Source organism: the organism of the source record quoted next, unplaced genomic scaffold (assembly GCF_019419815.1).
Source record: "Pyrus x bretschneideri cultivar Hongxiangsu unplaced genomic scaffold, Pyrus_bretschneideri_v1 Contig12, whole genome shotgun sequence".
Taxonomy (NCBI): Eukaryota; Viridiplantae; Streptophyta; class Magnoliopsida; order Rosales; family Rosaceae; genus Pyrus; species Pyrus x bretschneideri.
In genome coordinates, this window is record NW_025999413.1 from 819,253 (window position 1) to 846,436 (window position 27,184).

The 27,184-nt window shown below is 38.1% G+C and overlaps 3 protein-coding genes, 1 long non-coding RNA gene and 3 pseudogenes across 4 annotated transcripts; 2 read left to right on the forward strand and 5 right to left on the reverse strand.

Moving 5' to 3' along the window:
- The first annotated feature begins 119 nt into the window (after positions 1–119).
- On the forward strand, positions 120–4,956 carry LOC125474285 (transcription factor GTE8-like). The gene is given in 13 exon segments (XM_048577772.1): positions 120–453; positions 872–1,385; positions 1,387–2,109; positions 2,192–2,240; positions 2,324–2,418; positions 2,420–2,456; positions 2,808–2,863; positions 3,044–3,116; positions 3,650–3,730; positions 3,862–3,977; positions 4,088–4,154; positions 4,356–4,486; positions 4,572–4,956. Coding segments are annotated over 12 exon segments (2,205 nt in total). The 5' UTR covers positions 120–453; positions 872–905; the 3' UTR covers positions 4,869–4,956.
- Positions 4,957–6,006: 1,050 nt separating this feature from the next.
- On the forward strand, positions 6,007–7,128 carry LOC125474287 (TLC domain-containing protein At5g14285-like). Its single transcript, XM_048577774.1, is given in 2 exon segments — positions 6,007–6,716; positions 6,718–7,128. Coding segments are annotated over 2 exon segments (753 nt in total). The 5' UTR covers positions 6,007–6,239; the 3' UTR covers positions 6,994–7,128.
- Positions 7,129–7,867: 739 nt separating this feature from the next.
- On the reverse strand, positions 7,868–10,257 carry LOC125474286 (lysine histidine transporter 1-like). The gene is made up of 8 exons (XM_048577773.1): positions 10,096–10,257; positions 9,710–9,903; positions 9,244–9,627; positions 8,775–9,168; positions 8,591–8,696; positions 8,410–8,501; positions 8,250–8,318; positions 7,868–8,175 (listed from the first exon to the last, which is right to left on the reverse strand). The coding sequence occupies exons 2-8, from the start codon at positions 9,883–9,885 to the stop codon at positions 8,077–8,079; spliced, it is 1,320 nt and encodes a 439-aa protein (XP_048433730.1). The 5' UTR covers positions 9,886–9,903; positions 10,096–10,257; the 3' UTR covers positions 7,868–8,076.
- Positions 10,258–11,375: 1,118 nt separating this feature from the next.
- Positions 11,376–12,267, reverse strand: LOC125474288. Its single transcript, XR_007255850.1, has 2 exons — positions 12,135–12,267; positions 11,376–12,006 (listed from the first exon to the last, which is right to left on the reverse strand). It is a non-coding gene; the product is annotated as an uncharacterized LOC125474288 (long non-coding RNA).
- Positions 12,268–12,437: 170 nt separating this feature from the next.
- Positions 12,438–13,125, reverse strand: LOC125474180 (annotated as a pseudogene).
- LOC125474181 lies at positions 13,061–13,962 on the reverse strand (annotated as a pseudogene).
- Positions 13,963–16,250: 2,288 nt separating this feature from the next.
- Positions 16,251–22,663, reverse strand: LOC125474289 (annotated as a pseudogene).
- Positions 22,664–27,184: the final 4,521 nt, after the last annotated feature.

The following is a 27,184-nucleotide window of genomic DNA, read 5'->3' on the forward strand; positions in this document are numbered from 1 at the left end:
AGCATAACTGCTAAATCAGATCCAACGGCTGAAATTCTAAACTTCGTGAAATGTCGGTTAAATTATATCCCATGGTGGCCACCTGTTTTAACCGATATTTAAATCAGAAGGCTTTAACAGTCAAGGCAGTCGGAGTGATATTATTTTTTTTTCTTTCTGTTTTTTTTTTTTTTGAAGTCGTGCTCTTACTCTGCGGGAAAGAAACAAACCTCGCATTCTTCAAGCTCGTCTTCTTCTTCGTCGCTTCGGGCGGGTACGGGTCGCGATCCAGTCACTGTTCAAGTCGGGTTTTCTAGGGTTTTACTCACTCTGCACTCTCCACCCTTCGCAGTTTCTGCGTCTCATTGCTCTGAAGTGTTCTCGACCTCGATTTGTCATCGCGCAGAAGACTTCGTGTAATTTGATCGCAGGAGAGCTCTGGAACTCAAGTGGGCAGCTCAGCAATTACTACAGGTATTTTTCTAGGGTTTTGGATTACTTTCAATTTTGGGATTTTTTGTGCTTTATGTAGTTCACTTTTGTCGAATTAGTTGCTGTGCAAGATTTAGGGTTTTAATTCAATTTTGTCCAATTTTCACTTCTTGTGTAAAAATTGAGCTCTGGAACTTACCCATGAATTAATGTTACTGTTGTTAAACTATGTGATGAATGTTTCTTCTTCGTCGGATTGTTCGTTCTCATTTTTTTTTTTTTTTTTAAGATAATTTAAAATTAAGCTCTAATAAGTTTCTTCTTCGTATGTGGTTTTTTTTGGTATCGAATAGTAATAATTTTGGCGGTTAAATTGGAGAACTTGATTTTATTGCTCCTTCCTAAGCAACCTAGCTGACCCCTTTTTGTTTAACTGGAAAATCACTGTTATGGTATAAAGAATAGTGCTAGGAGATTCTTTGAGATATTTGGTCATGGCCAAGAAGAACAAGAACCCGGGAAGGGGAGGGTACTATGGCAGTGCTTTTGGGCAGGCTGGTGAATGCTCCGGTAGCTCAGGAAGAATCGACGCAGAAGTTACTGGCTCAGAGGATTCAAGTGCTCTGACGAGGAAATCTATTAGTTTGAATTCTAGTAACCGTGACAGTTTTGGTGTGCCCATACAAATTCTTCCCCTGTCAAACATGTTGTCATCAGAGAGGAAGGATTTGAAACATACGTTGAATATGGAACTTGAGCAGATACGAGTACTTCGGAAGAAAGTTGAAATGCATAGAACCAATGGTGTTGCAGTGTCCTCTTCTAGTGATATCATCAGCAATGGCCAGAATGGGCCGCATGTCGATAATTTTAGAAAGTCGTCCACAATGATTTCTGGGCCAGGTAAAAGACTGAATCCTGGGGCTTCAAAAGCACAGAAACAGAATCCGGGAACTTCTGGGAGGTTTGACTCTAGCTACTGCTAGTGTGATTCTTATGAAACAATGTGAGGCACTATTGAAACGGTTGATGTCCCATCAATCCAGTTGGCTTTTCAATGAACCTGTTGATGTGGTGAAGTTGAACATTCCAGATTATTTCACTGTTATCAAACATCCAATGGACTTGGGTACGGTAAAGAGCAAGATAGCTTCGGGATCTTATTCAACCCCACTGGAGTTTGCTGCTGATGTCAGGATGACTTTCACCAATGCTATGACGTACAATCCACCACAAAATAAGGTCTATAACATGGCTGATACTCTTAGTAAATTTTTTGAAGTCAGGTGGAAAACCCTTGAAAAAAAACTGCCCAAGGCTGATTGCCAACAACCACCAACTAAATCTGGTCCTCATGAAGGCATAGAAACTCCTAAACCATTACCCCCCTCAAAAAAGAGGACTATCACGTCAGTGCACAATGAAGTCAAGTCTGAGGCTCCTCAGCGAGTAATGACAACGGAGGAGAAGCTCAATCTGAGCAGAGAGTTGGAGTCTTTGATTGGAGAAATGCCCTTACGCATCATTGATTTCTTGAAGGAACATAGTTCAAATGGAAAGGACTCTGGTGAGGATGAGATCGAGATTGATATTGATGTTCTAAGTGATGATACCTTGTTCACATTACGGAGGCTTTTAAATGAGTATTTGCAAGAGAAACAAAAGAACCATGTAAGGGCTGAACCTTGTTCAATGGAGGTATTAGCTCAACGTCAACTTTTTCCTATTCCTGAATCAAATAGAATAATAAAAACATAGTTTGTTGTCGCTATTATTGCAGCTTATCAATGAATCAGGGTTGAGCAATTCATCCATGCAGCCATGTAAAGGTCATATGCTTCTTTATCTACTTGCATATATAAGTGCCGACTTCAGTTTTAGTTCCCCCCACCTCACGTATGTGCATTTGTAGGGAATGACCCGGCTGATGAAGATGTTGATATTGGTGGAAATGAGCCTCCTGTCTCAAGCTATCCTCCTGTAGAGATAGAAATGGATACTGGCCAGTAAAAGTAGTAAAGCCATCAGCTCAAGCAGCTCCAGTGGTAAATTGATCCCATGTTTCTTTGTTTAGATCCTTCATATGTTCTGTTTCTTGACTTTTTGTCCGTGTTTTGGGTCTTCATAGGTTTCTGAGATTGTGTAGGGCTTGTTGAAGCAACTTTTTATTTCTCCAATTTCATGCATTAAATTGTATCATCTTTTAGCTTTATTTAACGGAGGCAGAGAAAAAATTAGAGTAGGGCTTGGTTGGAGCAAATATAGTGTTCATGTTTTGACTTAAATTGAGGCCAACAAAGAAAAAAGGCTACGCATGCTTGTAAAAGAGAAATGTGAAATTTTTTCCTGAGTTTCATAAACACTAAATGATTTTGTATCTTGTGTATGCTTTACAGATTCAGATTCTAGCAGTTCTGAGAGTGAATGTGATGATGCGAAGGCTGGAAGTCCGGTAAATGAGCATAAGCTGTCTGAATTTTTATGTTAAATATATCAAATCAATTTGTGTACCTCTCATGATGGATGGTTTATGAACTATTATGCTGTGTGCTATTGAGTTTGTGTGGTACAATAGTGTATGGGTAGAGTGGTTTGACTGACGGACCTGACATTATACTTAATTCTTCTTCAGGTACCAGAAACTGTGGGTTCTGGAACTCATTTAGATGAAAAGACAACAATTGATAATCCCCTCGAAGGAAATCGTGAGTATCTTTTTAATTAAATTACATTCCTCCTTCCATTCTCTAGGTGTTGCATGAAAAAAAATTTATGTACAGTTTCCAGTCCATAAATGAGAAACACAGGGTGGGTCTAGAATAGTGTGCTTAGTTATAGAAAATAATAGGGAATCTTTTGACAACGTCTTGGGCAGGAAATTAAACAGGATCATGAATAGAGAGGAAGCACCTTCCTGCTTAAAATAGAGATTGAAGTGTTTGGAAGAGTGTTTCATGTTTTCTGTTGCCAGATGCAGAACATCTGATCAACTCTTATTTATAATAAAACATGTTTTCGTTTATATATAATAAACATGATCTCATTTATGCTGCCATCAGATCATTTATTACCGTATATAGCTTAATGATGGGGCATGAAGAGTTGTCAGTCATTTTAGTAACCATCTTGGTTGTACTCTACTAATGATGTGGTTTGGACTTCTCTGAAATATGATTGTATTTATGGATTTTGAATTACTTGTGGATCATTAAATTTTCTAATCCATGGGATCTTACAGATTCTGATAGTGGGTTGGATCAAGTTGAACAAAGTTCCCAGCAGAAGCCAAGTCCTGTTGAGTCAGATTGTTGCCAGCATGGTAAGCCAAAGAGTTAAACCAATATAAAGAAAAAAAAACAGTATTTGTTTGAAAAAATAGTAGCTATGCAGCCTATGCTGTTGGTTTGTGGTAGCATCTCATAGTTCAATTCATCTCTGTAAAAAATGTAGGAGACAGTGCTCCTCCAGAGAGGTCAGTCTCCCCCGAGAAGCAGTACAGGGCTGCTCTATTGAAGAATCGTTTTGCTGATACTATTTTAAGAGCACAAGAGAAAACACTTAATCAGGTGGGTTACAGAGTCACGCTACTTGTGTACTTACTGCATATGTATGAATCCGTTTTGCTAGTATTCTACTCTGGATGTGATCCCGTGCAATCTGATCTGGCTGAGATCAGGGTGATAAAGAAGATCCTGAGAAATTGCGGAGGCAGAGGGAGGAACTTGAATTGCAACAGAAGAAAGGTGGAGGTCTTTACGTTTAAAGTTTACTTTTCTGTTTGCATCAATTCCTTTGATGTGTGCATGTGTTGTATTGGGTTGGTGGCATAAAATTTTGCAACGAGTCCTTTAATTGCACACCGTGTTCACCGACATCTCCGAGTTTATTAAACTGAAATGTCTGTTGGTTTAAATTAGCTTATTATGTTGCCACTATATGAGCAGAGAAAGCGCGGTTACAAGCGGAAGCTAAGGCTGCTGAGGATGCTCGAAGGCGAGCAGAAGCAGAAGCTGCAGCTGAGGCTAAACGGAAGAGGGAGCTTGAGAGAGAAGCAGCAAGGCAGGCATTGATGCAGGTAAATCGCGACACCTCCTCGTATGTTGCATAAATATACCCCTCTAGTGTATCTGGATTTTAATTGGGAAATTGTATGTGTACAGATAGAAAAGACTGTTGAAATCAATGAGAACTCTCGGTTTCTTAAAGATCTGGAGATGCTTAGAATTGCCCCTGCGGAGCAGCTACTGAGCTCTGTAGATGAAACGAGCCCCGATCACTCGCAGGACGGCTTAGGCGGCTTTAAGTTTGGGGGGAGTAACCCGTTGGAACAACTTGGCCTGTACATGAAAGACGATGAAGAGGAGGAAGACGCGGATCCTGTAAGTAGTGTTCCTCCAAGCCCTGTAAATGCTTCTGTAAGTCCTGTAAACGATATAGAAGAGGGGGAAATTGATTAAATCGTTTGCTACTTTTGTACTCGTGGACGAACCAAGGAAGCACAAAATATAATATTTTGATAAGAAAAGAGGATTGAAAAAGAAGAAATGTCTGCGCACTTTTGTTGTTATTGCTTTCAATGAGGAATCCTACTGTTCGTGCGATGTATGTAAGTTTTTCTCCGTTCCCAGGGGTACAAGGCTAGGGCTCATCTTTTGCACTTAAAACCATCTCCAATCTAAAAGGCAAAAGTTACAAGTTAAAAACACATATTTGATTGTAAATTTTGTGGTGCAAGTTAGTAAACAAAGTTAAATTTGACTTTTAATCTTTTAAGCAGAGGCATTAAGCCGTCAAATCACAGTTAAACATAATTTTTGTATCTTTAGAGAAGGGCAAAGTCTCATTTGAGCATTAGCGTCATACTCAAAGATAAATATGACACTGCAGATAACATCAAAGTTATATATGATTATAACGTTTCCAAATTATTGAGGAAAATTTGAGTTGAGCTTAAAGTGAAAAAATTAGAACTTTCAATTGTATAACGGCATTTGGTGTATCAAACCGTGTGAGAGTTATTTTGTGACATAACGATTTAGAATAGGAAAACTTTATTTGGACCTATTTATTCTCTTTCTGCACCTAACTTATTATTTATTATCATGAAATTCCAAATGTGCTCAATAATTCCACCTACATCCAACAAGAATAAAAATAAAAAAATAATTCAACAATAGGCATCTTCAGACATCCTATCTCTCCAAACCTCAACCCGAAAGAAATTTATGTGAATTTTTTTTTTTGGCAAAATTCATGATAACATCAAAATTGTGATTCTACACATGAATCGTACACTCCGTGGTCCAACAGAGTTAGATTTGAAAGGTCGACAGTTTCAATGGAGTTCAAACATGTTAGAAGGATTGCGTGGAAGAAGAAGTTGTAGTGTGGCCAAAGAAAAGTCGGGAGAGGGGTAATGATGGCCGAGATCTTTTGGGGATTTCATTGTGGGTGGTAAGGGAGGTGATGGCGGGGGATTAGGGAGGGATAGGATTGGCGGTGGTCAGAGTTTTCTAGTGCTATAAAAAAAATTATCGTTCATTTACATTTTGGACATAGAAAGAGAATTCTGGCCACATTCGAAATTTTAAGATTAAAAATAATACATTAAATGTAAAAAGAGGATAAATAGATCTGAATAAAATTTCCGTCGCAATATCACTTTGAACAAGTAGACAAGAAATAGAGTTAGCGGTTCAAAAGGGCACCAAATTATTTTGAACTCTCTCCAACTCAAACGCAGTCAGTCCGTATAGAGAGTCACAGACCACACCAGTCGTCGTTTCCGTGATCTTCGCCGAAGCCCTTTGATTTCGTTTCCAGCTCAAATGGAAACCCAAAACCCAATCCACTTCCCCCTCCCACGCCTCCCCATCTTCTTCCTCATGTTCTCCATCATCTACCTCATTGCCTACTTCATCGTCTTACGAACTTGGAGCCCCAAGATCCGACCCGAAGCCTCCAGCTGCCTAATCTCCCTCGCCCACGGCACCCCCGCCGTCCTCCTTTCCACTTACGCCATCCTCTCCGACCCCGCCACCGGATTCGCCGCCCCCAACACCCTTTTCCAGAACTCCGTCCTCGATTACAGCGTCGCCTACTTCCTCACCGACCTCCTCCACTACCTCGTCTTCTTCCCCAGCGACGTCCTCTTCATCGGCCACCACCTCGCCACGCTCTTCGTCTTCCTCACCTGCCGCTACGTCGCCTCCCACGGCGCATTCGCCATTCTCTCCCTCCTGATCCTCGCCGAGGTCACCAGCCTCTGCCAGAACGTCTGGACGCTCGCCAACGCCCGGAGAAAGCGACTTGAAGTTTGCAGCTAAGGTGTATGATCTTTTGTCTCCTCCATTTTACATTTTGTATTCGATTGTCCGTGGCTTTGTGGGTCCGTATTTCGTGTACCGGATGGGGGCGTTTTACATCAGCGGCGCCGCCGACGGATTGATTCCGCGGTGGGTTTGGGTTTCTTGGATTGTGGTGGTGGTGGCCGCCATTTCTGTCAGCATTTTGTGGATTTCCAATCTCTGGGTGGAATTGTTTAGAGTCAGGACTGGCGAATTGGAAAAGAAAACTAGATAATTAGAGAATTGAAATTGAAAATTTGAGCTGTTTCTCAAAGCTTAATTACAATTTGGGTTGTTTTATTAGTGGTTATATATGTAACAATTTGCAACATGTATTCTTAATCACAGTTTCATAGTCTTTTTATTCAAATGTTGTTACAATTGGCTAGAGTGCAAGTCTTGGCGCAACGAAAAAGTTCAGTTGTAGAAATAGTCTATTTGCAAAGTAAGGGTAAGCTACGTACGATACACGTCCCCTCGACCTTTGCAAAGCGGGGAGACGTGTTGGCTTGTGTTGTTGCAATTGGCTAGTTTCTGTATAAGATTACTTGAATTCTCTTGACAAAACGATGTTCTATTATGCTCTTAACTTACAAGAAGGGATTCGAACTTGGTACAAGAAGCAGGCACAATATTGTAACTAACTGACATAACCCATGTATGGATATGTTTGCCTGAATTGAAGCTCTAGTTTAGTATTGAGGTGATTCTGAAAATAGTGACTATCAAAAAAAGCTGCTAATGTTTGGTAAAGAGTTAGCTTTAGTTTTTTTTCACAGTTTTGGGTGAAAAAAAACCAAAAACACAAAGCTGAAAAACCCAACTTTGAAAAACCAGTTTTTTTTACATCTGGTTTATATAAAAGTTTATCAAACATTATAATACTGTTTTTTTTTTTTTTTTCAAAAGCACTTTTACAAAAAAGTTTACCAAATACTCTACTGCTTTATTTCACAGCTGCTTATTCTCACAGCACAGCAAAAACAGTTTTTTTTCAAAGCACATTAATACCAAACTAGCCGAAGTTGTCTTTGTTAAAAGATGTATCAATTATTGGCAAATGAAATAAATAAATTGATAACACTATTATCTAGTTGAAGCGTTGAAGCAAACCCAAAATTTGAGACTTTCTTTCTTCAGCAATATTCTTCTTCCTCCCAACTGGTAGGATGTCGAAGTCCGTCGTTCCTAACCGAACCAAGAGACAGATGGAAAACCTCGTTTTCGTGGTACTTATTCGTCACATAAGCTTGCAGCTACATATAATGCATTGATTTTACAGAGTATACTAGTTTTGTTCGTGTGTGTGACAAGTTTGTTAATTGTAGAAGTGGTATTCCTTGGCCTGAAGTATGATATTCCGGAAACCTCCGATAGGCGAGACGATCATCAGCAGGACGCCGAGTATGATGCAAATCTGAAACCGAGGACAGAAATTGTTAATGGAGGTCTGGTTTTACCACCTCTGAACGAAAGAAGTTACGTACGTACCCAGTTAATAAACCACGATAGGCTAAACTTGCGCGGTTTCTTGATGGCTAGCCATATAATGCACGGGAGCTTGAAGAATGAAATCAAACGGAGAGTGAGTGAGTAAGATTTAAACTTAGATTTGACTGCATACAAAGAGACGGACAGACTTGGGACTTACATAGTATGATGTTGGGGAATAAGCAAATCCTCCGAGGAATCCCATGATACCACTGAAGAAGGGAAAGGTCATTCCGACGACCATTGTGAACGCTGAAATATCACACACGAAGAACATCAATTCACGCGACGTAATACACTTAGTAATCACATGACGGAGGTAAGTCCGTTCTCAAACTCACCAACGTATATGTTCCTAGTAATGAAGCGAAGCTTCGTTGTGGGCCGAAAATGCAGTTTCTTTACCAACACAGTTTCTATCATGTCAAATACTGGCATTGCAAATAGCTGCATTGCAACAAGATTTGATCAAAATCGAACCGAATGACCAAGCTTACCAAGAGCAGACCTCTGGTACAAATTTACCTGATAACCCCCAATGATATGGATGATAACAAACATGTTTGCTGTTACAATGAGCCATCCGGGTTTCTCTAACGAGATTAGGATGTTGTCCTCCACCGTGTTCCCAAAAGTGTAATATCCGATGAAAGCCACCGGAAAATAGCACAAGGCCACCACTATGTAGGCGATCACCACCCCTCTCCACATAGCATACTTCGATGGCTTTTCTGGAGAAGTGGGGAGTGTAGCTTGGATCTCCAAAACCACGTTGTGGCCTGCATAGGCAAAAGCTACCTGTCCCAAGGCGTTGAAGAAGTTGAAGACTGTCCCCGACGTGCTTCGAGCTTTGTACCCGTACTCTACGTCTGGCTGAACACCCTTGTGGATTGAAGTAGTCCATGCTATGGTAGAGTAACTGCGACCAACACAATGACAATCAATTTTGTTTTAAGTAGAAATTCTCTGTGCAAGACGTCTGTTTCTTATGTACCTTAGTGACATCACCGCCGCGGCTAATGAGATGCCGGAGATGGAGTTGAAGTTGGGGAGATGGGAGAGGACAAATTCCACGGAGGCAAAGATCATGATGAAGTAGGTGAGCTTGATGGGATCCTTGTCTTTCTTTACTATCTTATGGATCTTCTGCAGGGATTGTCCACCTGTGACCATGTACAAAATGTTAACACCAACTTCGCATACGAGCTGCTGAGGCACCACAATCCAGAGGCCAAGCTTTTCGCCGAAGGCGTGTTGCCCTAGCTCATGGTACCTATCGAACCGCTTGCCGGGAACCATTTCATGCATCTCAACCATTTGCCACAACGTGAACAAAGTGATCACCCATGAAAGCACCATTACAACACATCCTGGACCCCTGAAATGAATGAAACGAGCAATTAAAAGCTTGTCTGCGGTTTAGTCCAGTTGGTCAGGACAGTGTGCTCGCCGAAACATACCATCCGAGATTGGACATTGCGAAGGGAAGACCTAGGACACCAGCTCCAACCATGGAATTGACATTGTGGAAAGCTGCGTACCACCAATTTGCATTCCTTGATGAAGTAATCGGAAGCCAATCATTTATTTCCTTCTGCTTCCTCGCCTTTTCATCATCACCGATCTGCTGCCGCATCTCCGGTTTCTCGTCCACCTGCGGTTCAGGACACAATTCTCAAAACAAATCGATTCGCAAGCCAAATGTAACCCGAATGCATCAAAATCCAGTCGAACTCAAGAACATATGAACACGGTCCTTGAAGGCAATATAAACCAGTCTTCTATATGCGTATGTGCGTGCGCGAGCGTGTGTAACTACGGAAACAGAAGGGAGAGAGTGACTTACATTGTTGGGGTTGGAAGAATTTCCGTCAGTCGGAGCTTGAGCCTACCATAGTTGCAGAGAGTAGCTAAGGCTTGGCTTCGAGTCTTGCAGGAATTGGATCCAGAATTTAATATAATTATGGATGGGAAGATGAAATATGTTTAAGCATGTTTTGGTCAACGACAACGACGACCCGTATAACTTAAGCTCACCTGAAGTCGATATTATTTTGTCACAGAATAAAGTCGTTCGGCCAACCAAAGTTGATTTCTTTCACCTCACCTCACTTACGTCGATATTTCTACTCGCTTTGTTGCCGGGATTTATGACTGGGGTCCAAAATTTCAGTGGGTAAAAAGCGATGGATTTTTACTAATGTGTTTTGGGTTTAAAATTATTCGTTTTTTTAATTATTGTAATAATTTCTAATCCTCTATCTCTTTTTAATAATAATAATTTTTTAAGAATAAGTAATGGTTGGGATAAGAAAATAGTCTGTATTTTCCTTATTTCTCTTAAATTTTTTGTTAGTTTGGTAACTTGCTGCGTGTGGTTTTCATATTTTGTCGATGTGAGTGTTATATGACTTACAAAATTATAAATAAAATATATTAAACTTCTTTACGTTTGTATTTGTATTTTTTTATTATTATTTTAATCAATTTGGTTACAACAACTAGTCAATGAGTCCACATAGTCAATAAGTCCACATCCATAAAGTATTCAAACTAACAATGCTCCACGTTTCGTAAAGTTCAAAGACCAAACCCAAATGGAATTGAGTTCACGGGTCAAAATTAAGGTCAAGGATTGTCTGTCATTTCGTGTCTTCTTATTTTGTGTAATCATGATTAAGTTACGTTAATATTTTTTAATAATTTTATAAAGATAATAAGACAAAAATGAATAGTAATATAAAATGTTGACGTGGATTAACCGTGATCACACAAACAAGAGAGCACGAAAGGACACGAAAAGTGAGAGGCAGACAATCCTTGTCCCAAAATTAAAGTTGAGTAATAGTTTAAGGGCTATATGTACAATTAACTCTATATATAATTCTAGTTTCCTGCGACGACTTTGACTGTTTGTACATATAGCTTGTTTTTTTTTTATTTTTTTTTTTATAGGTAAACATATAGCTTGTTCTTTTCAGCACAAAATTGTTTTCAATCTTCAATACCAACACGCATTGATTAAGCATGCATATTTAATGCGGTACGCAATCCACAAAAATTAGAACCCTATTTCATTGATGTTGAATATAAATGAATCAAGGTATCAGAGAGAGAGAGAGGGGCTAAATGTCAACTTTCAACAAAATCGATTTATAACTTATTAATTACCACATTCAAAAGATATAAGGTTTTATCACAAAAGATCTCGGTGTTAGTTGAAGTGAGGTTGAGATATTTAAACTTTTCTTTTCTCAGAGAGATGCGGATTTAGTATATTTCAATAATACTAACATACAATGCAAAAATACACAGTCGTGTTACATAAGTTTTCTTCTGGTTAACTCCATTGGCACTTCGTTATAAACACTAACCGTAAGTGTTCAATCATGGTACTTATTCGTAACATATGCTTGTCTGTCCATATCTACCTGCATTGAAGTTCAGGGCAAAGTGCTTATGTTTGTGCCAAGTTTGTTAATCAGTCGTAGAATTTGTAGGTACTGGCTTGAACTATGATACTCCTCAACCCTCCAATAGGTGATAGAATCATCAGCATGACGTCGAGCGTAATGCAAATCTGCAATTAAGGAAAGCTGATTTAGAAATGACGATGGTTTTGGGAAGGGTTTTGTTATTAGCAAAGTGCAGGAAACAGTAACAACAGAATATGAACAAACGTACGTACCCAGTTAATAATCCAAGATAGGCTAAACTTGCGCGGTTTCTTGATGGCAAGTCACATAATGCAAGGGAGCTGAAGAATGAAACCAAATGGAGACCATGAATCAGGTGAATCAATAGTTTAGATTAGACTAAAATATCGCTCGGACAAGGAAAAGTAGAACTTAAATTTGATGAACAGAAAGAGATTTGAGGGCTTACAAAATATGTAGTCGGGGAAAAAGCAAATCCTCCAAAGAATCATAGAAGACCACCGAAGAAAGGGAAAGTAATGGCGACGAACATTGTGAAGGCTGAAATCAATCACACATGATCAAATCATTTTAAATTTAATTCTTCCGGAAACGATATATGAAACACCCATTTCCCCCTTCTGCACGTCAGGTATGTCTTTTTTCCTTAATTCTTCTTTGATTTATTCAATCTAAAGAACATAAATCAATAAAAAGGGGTGTGTATAGGGAGAAAAGGGTCGAGTGATTGCTGTCACGCTACTGGATGAGGAGCTGAACTACTTACCGACATAGATATTCTGGGAAACGAAGCGAAGAATTAGGGTAGGTCTGAAGTGTAGTTTCTTCACAAACAAGGTTTCTACCATGTCAAATACTGGCATTGCAAATAGCTGCATTGTAATTAGGAAAGGCCAGAGCAAAACCAAAAAGTTTTGATTAAAATCCAATTGAAAATTTAGCAAGACCGAATCTTCTTCTACTTTCTAGTACAAGTTTACCTGATAACTGCCAATGACATGGACGACAACGAACAGGTTTGCTGTAATGATGAGCCATTCAGGCTTCTCCAACGAGATGAAGATGTTGTCCTCCACTGTTCCCAAAAGTGTAATATCCGATGAGAGCCACCGGAAAATAGCACAATACCACGACGATGTAGGCCAACACTACTCCTCTCCACATAGGCTTCTTTGATGGCTTTTTGGGTGTCGAAGGGATTGTTGCTTAGATCTCCAAGACCACATCGTGGCCTGCATAGGCAAAAGCTACGTCCCCCAAGGCAGTGAAGAAGTTAAAGACCTGTTCCAGGCGTGCTACCAGATTTATAACCGTATGCTACATCCGGCTGAACAACTTTGTGGATGGAAGCCGTCCATGCAGTAGTTGAATAACTGAATCATAATCAAACAACAGTTTGAGAATAATGATTTGCATTCCAAGGCGTCACACATGCCCATGGATACTATTTGACAAAAAAAATAGATGAAATGTACCTTAATGACATGACCTGCTGCGGGCTAACGAGACGCCAGAGATGGAGTAGAAGTTGGGGAGATGGGCGAGGACAAAGTGAGCGGAGGCTAAGATCATGATGAAATAGGTGAGTTTGATCGGATCCTTGTCTTTCCTCACTGTCTTGTAAACTTTCTGCAGCGATTTTCCACCGGTGACCATATACACAATGTCCACACCAACTTCACATATGAGCTGTTGGGGCACCATAATCCAAAGCCCTAGCTTTTCACCAAAGGCATGTTGCCCTAGCTCATGGTACCTATCAAACCTCTTTCCAGGAACCATCTCATGCATCTCAACCATTTGCCATAAAGTGAATAGAGTGATCACCCAAGATAGTACAAGAATCACACAACCAGGACCCCTGAAAGTTAAACAAGCAATTAAAAATTATCCGTCAGCTAGGCCATCTAGCCGCGGCAGTGTGTATTCTCAAAATTCACCATACTAGTTTGAAATATCATTAACAAAGCAAGGCCAATGATTTTAGAACTCATATTTTAGCTTCTTGCAGTCCTTCTGCGAGCGTAGATAAAATTATATAGTATTCAGTACAAAGTTCACTATACTAAAAGAGGAGTGAGAAAAGTTAACGTACCATCCGAGATTGGACATGGCAAAGGGGAGACTTTGACGCCGGCTCCAACCATGGAGGTGACATTGTGGAAAGCTGAGTACCACCATTTTGCGTTCCTTGAACCAGTGATTGGAAGCCACGCATCTATTTCCTTTTGCCTCTGTAGTTTTTCATCATCAATAATCTGTGATTGGTTGTTCATTTTCTCGTCCACCTGCGATTCAGTGGACAATTCCTCAAGTTCTTAGAAAAAGTAAGTCACAAGCAGAAAATAATCCAAATGAAGCGAAATCTAGTCAAATGTTGAAAACCAACGAGCACGTTCCTATCGGTTAGGTAAACCAGTTAGCAATACGAGGAGTTTTTTCGCTCAGGAAAGTTAAGAAACGTTGCACAAGTTTATATAGCATTGAGCTACTCCACATATTGCTAACAAGTTTTGAGGTGAAATCTCAAACTTCTTTCATGCATAGGCGTGTGCGCGGCTGTGTAGCTATGAAGAGAGAGAGAGAGAGAGAGAGAGAGAGAGAGTTACATTGCTTTGGATGGAAGAACTTTGGTCGGTTGTATCTCCCATTGGTAGTTACAGAGAGTAGTAGCTAAAGCTTTGGCTTCAAGTCTTGCATGAAATAGAGAATGTAAAATAAACATATATAAATGAGAAGATGAAACTTATTATTTATCGGAGGTGACAAGAATGTGAAGATCCAGAAAAATCCGCCCACAAGAGTTCGAGCTCATTGAAATTGATATTTTTGTTTGTTAGTTTTCGTCTAAGAAATATGTTTTTTTTTTTTTTTGTCAAAGGATAATTTTAAAATTAAAGTTTAATTGAAATGTTTACATCTTTAGCAAAAATGTTAAACAAAAACTCTAGACCAAAAACATCCCATCGAAAATCACCTCCATGTGAGGTAACATATGAGGTTATAACATGAGCAGCGGCATTTCCACTCCGCTTAACAAACATAAACCTCACCTCTCCTACTTTAGATATGAAGTATTTGTAGCTAATGAAGACTTTGCGTAAAATTGAGAGCAGTGACGTTTTAGATTTATACAACAAACCCCACTTAATAGGACAAGACTTGATTGTTGTTGTATGCTTATGTTTGTCTAATGTTGGTGGGGAAAAGAAAATAACCTCCTTATACTGATATTATGAACATATTAATCCTTCTTTCTGCATTATTGACAAGTTTATGCAGGTTACGTTACATATTTATATTAATTGCAAACTATGTATTTAGTTTGTTATTTAACTAAGTTTTTTTTTTTTTTTGAGTGAAATAAGACTTGAATTTCATGTTTTATCTTGAAATCTATCTCCATATTTCAAATGTATTTAGTGTCGATTATATTATCTTTTGTATAAAAAAAAAAAAAAAAAAAAAAAGAGAGTTCTTATCTTGAGTCGACTCTGTTTGATTGGTCGGCTATTTTTTTGGAAAATGATAGTTGGTTAATTAGGTGCTTGTAGGGAAGAGTAGCGGGATACAGGAATCCTGGGACATACAGTAGTCCTCTATTTTGTTGCAACTTGCAAGTGTACGTTAGTTGTAGCACAAGTCAGTTTATGACTTGCACTTATTTCGCTTATTCGGTTGTATGTGGCATCTAATCAACGTAGTATTATTGTATCAAATCGAAAAGATAGACTTACATGAAACAAAGACACGTTAAATGATAGTGTTCTAACGTTATCATAAGACGATATGTAAGAAATTTAAAATAAATAATGTCGTGTTATTGATTTAGGATGCCACTATGACGTTTTAGAGTTGCAAGTTATTTTTCTTACAGGGTGAGAAGCAAATAGATACTTTAATCATATCATATTAAGATTATTTTGACTATTTAGTATCAGTACGGTAAGACAAGGTTGACAACATATCAAGAAGATGGATGATATAATGCAACTATTTTCGACATTAGAAAAAGTTACCATAAAAAAAAGCAAAGTGATACAATTAGTCAACTGAAAAAACAACACAAAATACAAAGTTACAGGGAAATAAGAGTTTCCATGAGTCCGGAAGGCAAATTCTCAAGATGTTTTGGGGAATCATGACTCATGGCACTGTTCGTCTGCTTGTAAGTTGATATCATCATTTCATGTAAGTTATTCTCCTTTACTGATAAGACAACGAGAAATTAGAATGTGCATGTTAAGAGGAAATTGACCTGTTTCTCATTTTCTTTAGTTCCGTACATAAATATAATCAACCTAACTGCCACTTGTGGAATGATGATGTCTCCAAAGAAAAGTTACAAAGGTCAAGCTGGGCTTATTGTGTCAACTGAATTCAAATTTTGGAGTGTACCTTAGTCGGGTGTAATAATAGTTGGATTCAAACACTTATTTTCTTCTTCTTCAAAATGGTGATTTATGTGCTTTTTAATATGAAACAGAGTTTTGGACAACTCAATGAAGCATCCCCATTGCCAGTATTTGGGCACACGTCACATTATAACACCATAACACAACCATTAAAGGTTTCAAACCGTCATTGATAAATATATGTGAAAATGTTGCACACCAAAGAGATTAAATCAACACCAAGCTACATAAAGAGAAAATATAGTTCCAAATACTCTCTTCCTAAGCCCTATCAAGAGCACTGATTACACAAAAGACTAGATTTGTTCTCATGTATTTTAGGATTTGATCAATCTTTACTAGATAGATCAATTAAAAATGCAGAAAAACAAACACAAAAGCAAAAGAAATTGAGATGATACATATAAATACATGCACATATCCACAACCACAAACTGAGAAAATGAAATAGAAGAAGAATCCTTTGAAGTTCCTTCAATTGGTGATATGGTTTGAATTCTTCCCCATGAAACCAATCTGTGTTTCCAATTTATTTCAGATCTTCGATTATTGCAGGACCCTCGAGGCACACAGTCCTAATTAAATTAACTCTCCATCATCATCATCAACGGCTTCATTTTCTTTTTTGCGTTTCTGAGATGCATCTTGCAGCAACCTAGTATCCTTTTTCGGATAGGGTGGCGAAGGACTTATGAGTAAAATTTGTAGGTCTTGGCTTGAATGATGATCGATCTCAATCCTCCGATAGGTGATAGAACCATCAAAAGAACACCAAAAAAGATGCAGATCTGAAAATGATTAAGTAAAATAATTATTAGGTTAACTAATATATAATTAAAAGGAAACGAAAACTTATGAACAACGAAGCATGAGTACAAATGAACGTACATAGTTGCACCACCAAGACAAGCTGAACTTCCTTGGCTTGTAGATGGCAAGCCACATTATGCAAGGGAGCTGCAGATAGTTATAACAAGATTAAATCAAAATGTACAAGTAACGTTACGCTATGTTTTGGATCAGATGTGGAGAAAAACTGCGGACTTACAAAATAAGTTGTTGGGGCGAAAGCAAATCCTCCAAAGAATCCAAGGAGACCACTGAAGAAAGGGAAGGTAATGCCGACGAACATGGTGAATGCTGCAATAAAATGTCAATTTAGAACACTCATTTATCCACCCCAGGCAACAACATGCTCCTTTAAGCTCGTGTTATAACTTGATGGAATTAAGGGAAAAGGGTACTTACCGACATATATATTACGCGTAATGAAGCGCAGCGTTCTAGTAGGTTCGAAATTCAACTTCTTTACCAGTACAGTTTCGATCATGTCAAACACCGGCATTGCGTAAATCTGATAGCTTCCGATGACATGGATGACAACAAACATGTTGGCCATTGCAATGAGCCACTTAGGTTTTTCGAGTGAAATGAGGATGTTATCATCGACTGAATTGCCAAAAATGTAGTATCCGATCAGAGCAACTGGGAAGTAGCACAAGGCGACTACGATGTAGGCGACGATGACTCCTCTCCACATGGGTCCCTTGGATGGCTTCTCAGGTGTAGATGGAATTGTTGCTTGGATTTCAAGAACAACATTGTGACCAGCATAGGCAAAAGCCACGTCACCCAAGGCATTGAAGAAGTTGAACACATTGCCTGTTGTAGTCTTAGATCTGTAATCATACGAGACATTTTCTACCACACCCTTGTCCACAGAGGCTGCCCAAGCGATGGTAGAGTAACTGCATCCATCACAAAATCAATTGAAAGATATTAATTAAACTTTAATTTGGACCAAAAACTAACAAAATGAACGACCTGTTAAAAAAATGTTTTTTCAAGAACTTTTTGTGGAAGTGCTTTACTGCTTTTTAGAATAAACACGTTAAATTTGTTATAAAACTCGAACTACTTTTATAATCCATGAACTCTTTTTAACTTTTCTTTTTCAAATAATGACATAAGTATTTTTTTTGTTGGTCTGTAAGCACTATTAAGGCCCGTTTGGGAATGGTTAAAAAAAAAAAACACTTGTGTTCAAAAGTGCTTTCAATAAAAGCACGGGACGTCATGAAAAATGACAAGTTTATATATCCATAACCCAAAAACATTTTCAACTAATCTAAGCCACTAAAAGCACTATTTAAATAAATCTCAAACGACCGCTTAGTCATTCTAAAAATATTTTCAATCAAGTCAAGTTCGGAATCTATACCTCAAGGACATGACTGCAGCAGCCAAAGACACACCGGAGATGGAGTTGAAGTTGGGAAGGTGGGAGAGGACAAAGTGAACAGATGCAAAGATCATTATGAAGTAAGTTAACTTGATTTTTTTACAGTCTGAGCACACAGAATTGTGGACCTTCTGCAGTGATTTTCCTCCGGTAACCATGTATACAATGTTGACACCGACCTCGACGATGAGCTGTTGAGGCACAACAATGTAAAGGCCAAGCTTTTCACCAAATGCATACTGCCCGAGCTCGTGGTATCGATCAAACCGTTTGCCTGGAACCATTTCATGCATTTCAACCATTTGCCAGAGTGTGTACAGTGTGATGATCCATGACAGCACTAGAATTACCACACCAGGACCCCTGAATTACCACAATGTGAAGGCAAATTAACAGCAGTAAAAAGTAAAAAGAATGTTTTCCGCACGCTCTTTCCTTCGTATTCATACCCTTGCTTATTTCTGCCTGAATGTCAGAAGTAAACAAGGGCGTACAGGGAGAGGAGTACGCGGAAATTACTTTCCAAAGTGATTTGAAGAATTGTATAATTATTTACTAGTGACAGAGGATTAATGTTGAACTGATTGGGATTAACATACCATCCAAGATTGGACATGGCGTAAGGGAGACTGAGAACACCCGCTCCAACCATGGCAGTGACATTGTGGAAGGCTGAGTACCACCATTTTGCATTCCTTGAACCAGTGATCGGAAGCCACTCGTCGATTTTCTTCTGCTTTGCTAATTTTTCATCAATCTATCATACACAGTAACATGTTTCATCAGCATCTTAAACAAAACAATCAAATATTTTCACCCAAATAAATGACTAATATCCCATAAGCCAATAAAATTAATGATTGGAACCGTTCAACTTATTAATCTTCATTTAAAAATTAATTTTACAAAAAATTATTCGAAATGGTAATCATTTAATTATCTAAACATATCAAATAATGGACGCTTCATCATGAATATATTATTTAGTACCTCGATTTATTCTATAAATTTTTTTTATTATTGATTTGTTCTATAATTAAAAACAAGTAAATAATCTCCGATTAAAATGATTTTTTGTTAGGGTGATCTTTAAATAAAAATTAATAAATGGAACGTTCGATATAAAATTTGTATTTCAAGAAAGGAACACAAGTATTATCCTATCATTATTCGCTTGAATGAAATCAATATGGTCGGAGGTGAACGGGACTTGGCTGCTGAAAAATCAGTAACAGTCCCTGTTGATAACCAATCACAGCTGGACACGTGTTGTTGATTTTTTAATCACAACTTGGACACGTGTCCAGCTGTGATTGTCATCAACAAGAGCTGTTGCTGGTTTTTTCAGCAGCGAAGTTCTTTCCGTCGGAGGTGGGTTAGCTAGAAACTTAACTCTACATAAAAAAGTTATTCTAATTTAATTGCAAATCACATTCTAACACACTGTATGAAACTTTAATTTAATTGCGAGCAAAATTAACTTTTTTACGTGCTCGAAGCTAACTATCTTCGGACAAGGATCCTCGCCGAATCCTTTTCCTAGGGATCCCGTGATCGTGACCGTTCATCGTACATCGTGCGATCAGTTTTCGTTAGGTACTATTTATATTTAATTTTTTAAAATTTAAATTTTGAAATGATTTCTGACCGTACAATATACAATGAACAGTCACGATTACAAAATCGCTAGACCACTAAGAAAAGAATCCGGCTAGAATCTTTTTCCAATAACTTCCGTAAATCAAGGACGAATAAGGGAAAAATAATTAACAAACGACAATGGTGTGTAATTGGTATTCTAAGGGAATAGGGGGTTTTCGGGAAAATAAAATTCAATGAACCTTCGGTACTTGGCATCCGGATTCCGTTATCCTCTTATTCTACTTCTAAGGATGAATCAAAACTCAAAAGTTGAAAAGACCTTATTATCAATTCTGTCAACCTGTCTTATTAACATTGGGCCCACCATATAACGGGCCCAGCACTAATTCCTTACGTCGACGACCAATACAGCGGTCAAGCTTGGTTACGGCCCATTAACATATTATTAAATCCAAATCTTGTAATTTTTTACTAATTTTCAAACAAAAATTTATTCATTACTTTATTTGTTCTAGATATAGAAATCCATCCTGTGGATTATCCTAGTGACAACTGGAAAGCTAAGGGTTTGTTTGGCATCCTATCCAAAAACTTTGGTTGTTCCTAAAAATAATTTTCAAATAAAATCACTTAAAAACAGTTTTCTTTTAAGTCTCAAATTTTCAAAAATCTGTTTGGTTGAATTTTTAAAAATAATTTTTTTTAGTTTGAATTCAAACTTCCTTGAACAAAAATTGGAGGAGAGAAAGAATTGAGAAAGAGAAAAGAGAGGAAATAGTTGGCGAGGAGAAAGACAAGAGGATAGGGAGAGAGCAAAAAATTATGGTGAGAAGGCGAGGAGTGAGAAGAAAGAGATAGTGATGAGAGAGAGAGACAAGACAAAGGCTGAGGAGAGAGAGAAGACAAGGTGTGACGTGGGGAGAGAAGAAAGAGAGGGTTGGGAGAGAAAAAAAAGAGGGTTAGGAAGGAGCAAAAGAAGATGTTGAGAAAAGAGCAAGAAAATTCTAAAAACTCACTTTTAGTGTTTTTAAGAAATAGCCTATATTTTTAAGTTAGTTTTGAATCCAATTTTTAAAAAGAGTCATACCAAACAAGAATTTAAGGCCTAAAACTCAAAAAGTGTTTTTGAGTTAAAAAAGTTGAACTCAAGTAGGATACCAAACAAGCCCTAATCTTGCCAACTAATCAAGTCACGCAATTTAGGATAAGCTATGGAATTAAATGCAACATAGAATATACTACACATTTTGCCAAAGAGAATCGAGTAAACAAGAAATTTTTCATGTGCTCAAAATAAAGGAGAAGAATCGCATAATATTATATAATTAGAGAGAAGTTTTCTTTCAAGCGTTCTTATAGTTATATAATGATATATGGTGTTCTATCATATGTTCTAAGCACATCGAAAAATCTCTTAAATGAACAACCTAGCTTACGAATAATATCTCTGGACAACCTAGCTTGCAAATAGTATCGTCTTGTGTGTTCATATTATAAGCACACAAAACTTCAAACAAAATACAAAATGATGTAGCTAAAGTCAAAATACATCAATTAAAATGTAATGACAAGACGAAGAAATAGACGTTTTAAAAGGAGGAGGATTCTCTCTCTTCTATTCTCATCCCCTTTTTTCCCTTTCTTTTATATATTATTTTTTTGTCTTATTATCTATATAAAAAAAATATAAGATGTTGATGTGGCTAAATCGTAACCGTTCAAATAAAATAGGAAAAAAATAAAGAAAGATTACGAGGAGAGAGAATCCTCATACGTTTTAAAACGGTGTTTACTTTCGAATCCTCACTCTCAAGTCGCTTATAATACAAAAATATTTATAGTTTAAAATAGTATGTTTACTTTTTTTTTTTTTTTTTTTTTTTTTACAATATATCACCTCGTTCCGTGAGAAGCATGTGTTTAAAAACTTAGCATAATTTGTGCTTGATGAGAGAGAACGCAAAGACTATATACATGTGGTCATAAATTGTGTTAGGTAGCTGTAGTCACCTCCACAGAACTATTTGTTTAGGAATTCAAAGAAGGAGGTTGACTGTCATAGAAATTTAACAAGATGCCGTAAGCCGTAAGCCGTAAGTTAAATTGGATAGGAACGTTGATCTGTCAACCAAATTAAGTGAAATGATTTATTGATAAATTAGAATAAACAAGTTGAACAGTAAACACGAACACCAGAAGGCTCAAAACCCTACGAAAAAAGAGTGCATATACGAGATAATATTGATATATGATTTCTGTATTTAATATGAATATAATTATATAATAATGTTCTAATTTGCTAGAAATACAGGTCTAATTTTTGTAGACTTAGATATCATGTTGCTGCATTTTCTCAGGAAACAAACACGACTTTTATCCGACGACAACAACAAACGAAAGATGATGGTCTTAGAGCATTCGAAAACGGAAAAATAAAAACAGGTTAACAAACACAGGCACTCCAACATCATTAGAACTTTCGAAAGTGTCAGAGACATAGGATTTAGAGAGAGAGAGAGAGAGAGAGAGAGAGAGAGAGAGAGAGAGAGAGACTAACCTCTGCACGGTTGTAATTGTTGTCGTTAGTTGGAGCTTGGGTTCCCATGGCCGGTACAAGATTGTAAGGATACACGACAAAGACAACACCGCAGATGTATATATATAGAGAGAGAGGGGGAGAGAGTAAGAGAGAACCCGAGAGGAAACGCAAGTCCAGTCCGAAGCACAGAAGTTAACGAGGGTGCTCTCTCTATTTATATAATACAAGCTGGCACGTGTGGATTAGACAAAATTACCCTCCCAACTCAGCAGAGAAAGTCAGCATTCATCTATCTTTATTGTCCATTCCACGACTACTTTTTTTTTGTTTGACTTTGAAAAATCCAAAGCTTTTTTCTTTTTTTATCAGTGAACCCCATTCTCTGCTGAAATTTCCTGGAGATATCCAGATCCACCTCAAACACAAAAAGAAGGGAAAAAAAAGGAAAGGAATTTCCAGGATAAATTTGGAGGCGTATAATTAATATAATTCATAAGTATACTGCCCGAAAAGAAATAGATTTGACTTAAGATAAATATCACCATCTGAGTACCTAGATTTTTAGAAGTGTTACCATAAACATCGAAATATGTATTTTTAAGTCACTAATGAATATAATAAAGACGCATTTCGGTAGAGTAAATTTTACATTCGACTTACATAGATGACCCGTTTGATACTAAATTGCACAAAAAATTGCACGTTTTACAAAAATCTTATGTAAATCGGATAAAAAATTGCCCGTTTCACAAAAATCTTATATAAATCGGATAGTAGCTGTCATGGCTTAGTTACTAGATATATAGCAGGTGGATCAAGCTAATTCGTTGTGTTATTTGCTATCGGGTAACCCCACGTGCTACTTGCACATTGATCGAGCAGGTTTCGTGTTCCTAGGGTTAGGACCAAAATTAACGTTGCCAGCCAGCAGCCCCTTGCGGACGGTAAGGGTGCCAACTTGCACCACTGCCCATAGGGTTTGATCTATCTGTCGACACCATTTGCATATTTTTCATACAAGAACGAAACTACAACAATAAAGCTTTATTTTACTAAGTGATGTATAAATCCTAGAACGTCGTTGCGCTCGATTTTGCATCAAATCTTCGGTTAACTTCAAATAATTCATTTCTCTTTTTAGCCATTTAGTTTCCAGTTATTAAATATGCTTGCCCATTTGAATATATTGGGTTCTTTAGATATAGACCCTTACAACTATTATTTCCTAAATAAAAACCTACCTAGTTACAAACATCAAAATAAAACCCAAATTTGAAAATGACTGCCAAGTAGAGAAGTTATTAACCTATTATTACAAAATATTGACAACTTGTACCACAATATTCAAAATAAATCAATAAATGTAATTACTCACCTTAATTACAATGAACAAATAATTATTGAACATATTATTACCCCTAACATATATATATATATATATATATATATATATAGTACTACTATATGCTCAAACATATTAACTAATTAATCTACCTATATGTAAATTTATGATGAGCAATAACGCATATTTTGTTGGTAAATTAATATTGAAACAAATAACATTCTTTTATTTTGTAGGTAATATATATTTCCATGTATTATTACACATATTTGGCACATTTTATTATTATAAGATACATGTACAAATAATAGGTAAACTAATTTTGAATCAAAATAAAATTGCTTTATTTGTAAGTAAATTAATTTTGATTTACATTTATTGGGTAAATTATTTTGCTTTTGTTTAAGCAATCTAACATTTTAAATTTTGAAATCTAACATCTTTTTCGACTAAAGAAAAAACATTTTAAAAGTTGAATAGTAGGTGCACTGAATCAAATAACATTTTTTATAGGTAAATTACTTTGCTTGAATTTTTACATATAGCATGCATTGTTTTTTTGTTATATATATGTGTGTGTGACATCCCACATCGCCCAGGGTACTGATCCTTAAATGTATATTCCCATCTCTACCTAGCACGAGGCCTTTTGGGAGCTCACTGGCTTCGGGTTCCATGGGAACTCCGAAGTTAAGCGAGTAGCGCGCGAGAGCATTCTCAGGATGGGTGACCCACTGGGAAGTTGCTCGTGAGTTCCCAAAAACAAAACCGTGAGGGAATGGTAAGCCCAAAGCGGACAATATCGTGCTACGGTGGTGGAGTGGGCCCGGGAAGTGATCCGCCCCGGGCCGGGATGTGACAATTTGGTATCAGAGCCTATCCCTGGCCGGAAATGTGCCGACGAGGACGTCGGGCCCCTAAGGGGGGTGGATTGTAACATCCCACATCGCCCAGGGGACTGATCCTTAAATGTATATTCCCATCCTACCTAGCACGAGGCCTTTTGGGAGCTCACTGGCTTCGGGTTCCGTAGGAACTCCGAAGTTAAGCGAGAAGAGGGCTAGAGCACTCCCAGGATGGGTGACCCTCTGGGAAGTTGCTCGTGAGTTCCCAAAAACAAAACCGTGAGGGAATGGTAAGCCCAAAGCGGACAATATCGTGCTACGGTGGTGGAGCGGGCCCGGGAAGTGATCCGCCCCGGGCCGGGATGTGACATTGGTATCAGAGCCTATCCCTGGCCGGAAATGTGCCGACGAGGACGTCGGGCCCCTAAGGGGGGTGGATTGTGACATCCCACATCGCCCAGGGTACTGATCCTTAAATGTATATTCCCATCTCTACCTAGCACGAGGCCTTTTGGGAGCTCACTGGCTTCGGGTTCCATGGGAACTCCGAAGTTAAGCGAGTAGCGCGCGAGAGCATTCTCAGGATGGGTGACCCACTGGGAAGTTGCTCGTGAGTTCCCAAAAACAAAACCGTGAGGGAATGGTAAGCCCAAAGCGGACAATATCGTGCTACGGTGGTGGAGTGGGCCCGGGAAGTGATCCGCCCCGGGCCGGGATGTGACAATTTGGTATCAGAGCCTATCCCTGGCCGGAAATGTGCCGACGAGAACGTCGGGCCCCTAAGGGGGGTGGATTGTAACATCCCACATCGCCCAGGGGACTGATCCTTAAATGTATATTCCCATCCTACCTAGCACGAGGCCTTTTGGGAGCTCACTGGCTTCGGGTTCCGTAGGAACTCCGAAGTTAAGCGAGAAGAGGGCTAGAGCACTCCCAGGATGGGTGACCCTCTGGGAAGTTGCTCGTGAGTTCCCAAAAACAAAACCGTGAGGGAATGGTAAGCCCAAAGCGGACAATATCGTGCTACGGTGGTGTAGCGGGCCCGGGAAGTGATCCGCCCCGGGCCGGGATGTGACATTGGTATCAGAGCCTATCCCTGGCCGGAAATGTGCCGACGAGGACGTCGGGCCCCTAAGGGGGGTGGATTGTGACATCCCACATCGCCCAGGGTACTGATCCTTAAATGTATATTCCCATCTCTACCTAGCACGAGGCCTTTTGGGAGCTCACTGGCTTCGGGTTCCATGGGAACTCTGAAGTTAAGCGAGTAGTGCGCGAGAGCATTCTCAGGATGGGTGACCCACTGGGAAGTTGCTCGTGAGTTCCCAAAAACAAAACCGTGAGGGAATGGTAAGCCCAAAGCGGACAATATCGTGCTACGGTGGTGGAGTGGGCCCGGGAAGTGATCCGCCCCGGGCCGGGATGTGACAGTGTGTCTGTGAAATAATTTACCTACATTTATATGTAAAATACAATTTAATTGGCTAAACTAAGCATGTGTTATTACATATATTAGGCAAGTTTTATTTTTATTATATATTGGGCAATGAACTTATTATTTTTTTATTTTTGTAAAATCATTCACTCTCCTTTACAATCCGTATGGAATTAATTGTGTGCATCAAACATTCAAATAGGGGTATTTTAGGCATCAAAAAATTTTAAATGTATAAAGTCAAACATAATTAATGAATTTACTGATGTGGAATCTTGTCAATGGGTTTTACTCGTGTAAAAAACTTATGTCAGATTTTATGTTGAGAAAATTAAATTTTAAGGACTAAAGTCATATTTTCAGTATTCTTAATAATTTAGCACAATGGAATCTTTAATTCTTTCAAGGATTAATCATTAGCCGCCCTTTCCATATTATGGACCGTCTCATTAATTTCATTGCCATGTATAATTTCAGATTGCGACATGAGCTGCTGCTCTATCACTACCAAAATTCGTGACACAAAATTGGAATGTTAATTTTTTTAACCTAACCCTCCATTACATGGTAGTGATGATTATATATAGATCTGACAATTTCTTGCGCGAATCGTAAACACGACACAAAAATAATGGATTTTGGATCAACACAATAACTAATCAGATCGTTATCAGGATAATAACCCATTAATAATGGGTCATTAACATGTTTACATAAGAGTGTCACATGGGTAACCTGTTTTGACACGTTAAGAAGAAAGTTATTTTGATGATTTTAATTTGTTAAACTACTAAAAAAACTTACTATAAAATACAATAGCCATAGGTATATTTATATATTGTATATTAAATATGTATTATTAGATTATTATTCTATATAAATTAAAAGATTTAAGTTTTTTTTATTTATTTTTTCCATAGTATACTATAGGCAAAAAGTGAGATTAAAAAACACATGATAAATAAAAATATCAAGTAACTTAAAAAAACGGTACACATTCAAAAAATTATAATAATTAATTTACAAATGCAAAAAATGTGAAAAAAATATTTGAAAACGCTCGTGATCGCATCCCTTA

Bases quoted from the DNA above. Each gene is read 5' to 3' on its own strand.
- LOC125474286 (XM_048577773.1), bottom strand. From the start codon at position 9,885: ATGCGGCAGCAGATCGGTGATGATGAAAAGGCGAGGAAGCAGAAGGAA. The intron at 9,169-9,243 runs GTACATAAGAAA...TGTTGGTCGCAG, and splicing joins GCGGCGGTGATGTCACTAAG to TTACTCTACCATAGCATGGA. The intron at 8,176-8,249 runs GTACGTACGTAA...CCTCGGTTTCAG, and splicing joins TATCGTGGTTTATTAACTGG to ATTTGCATCATACTCGGCGT.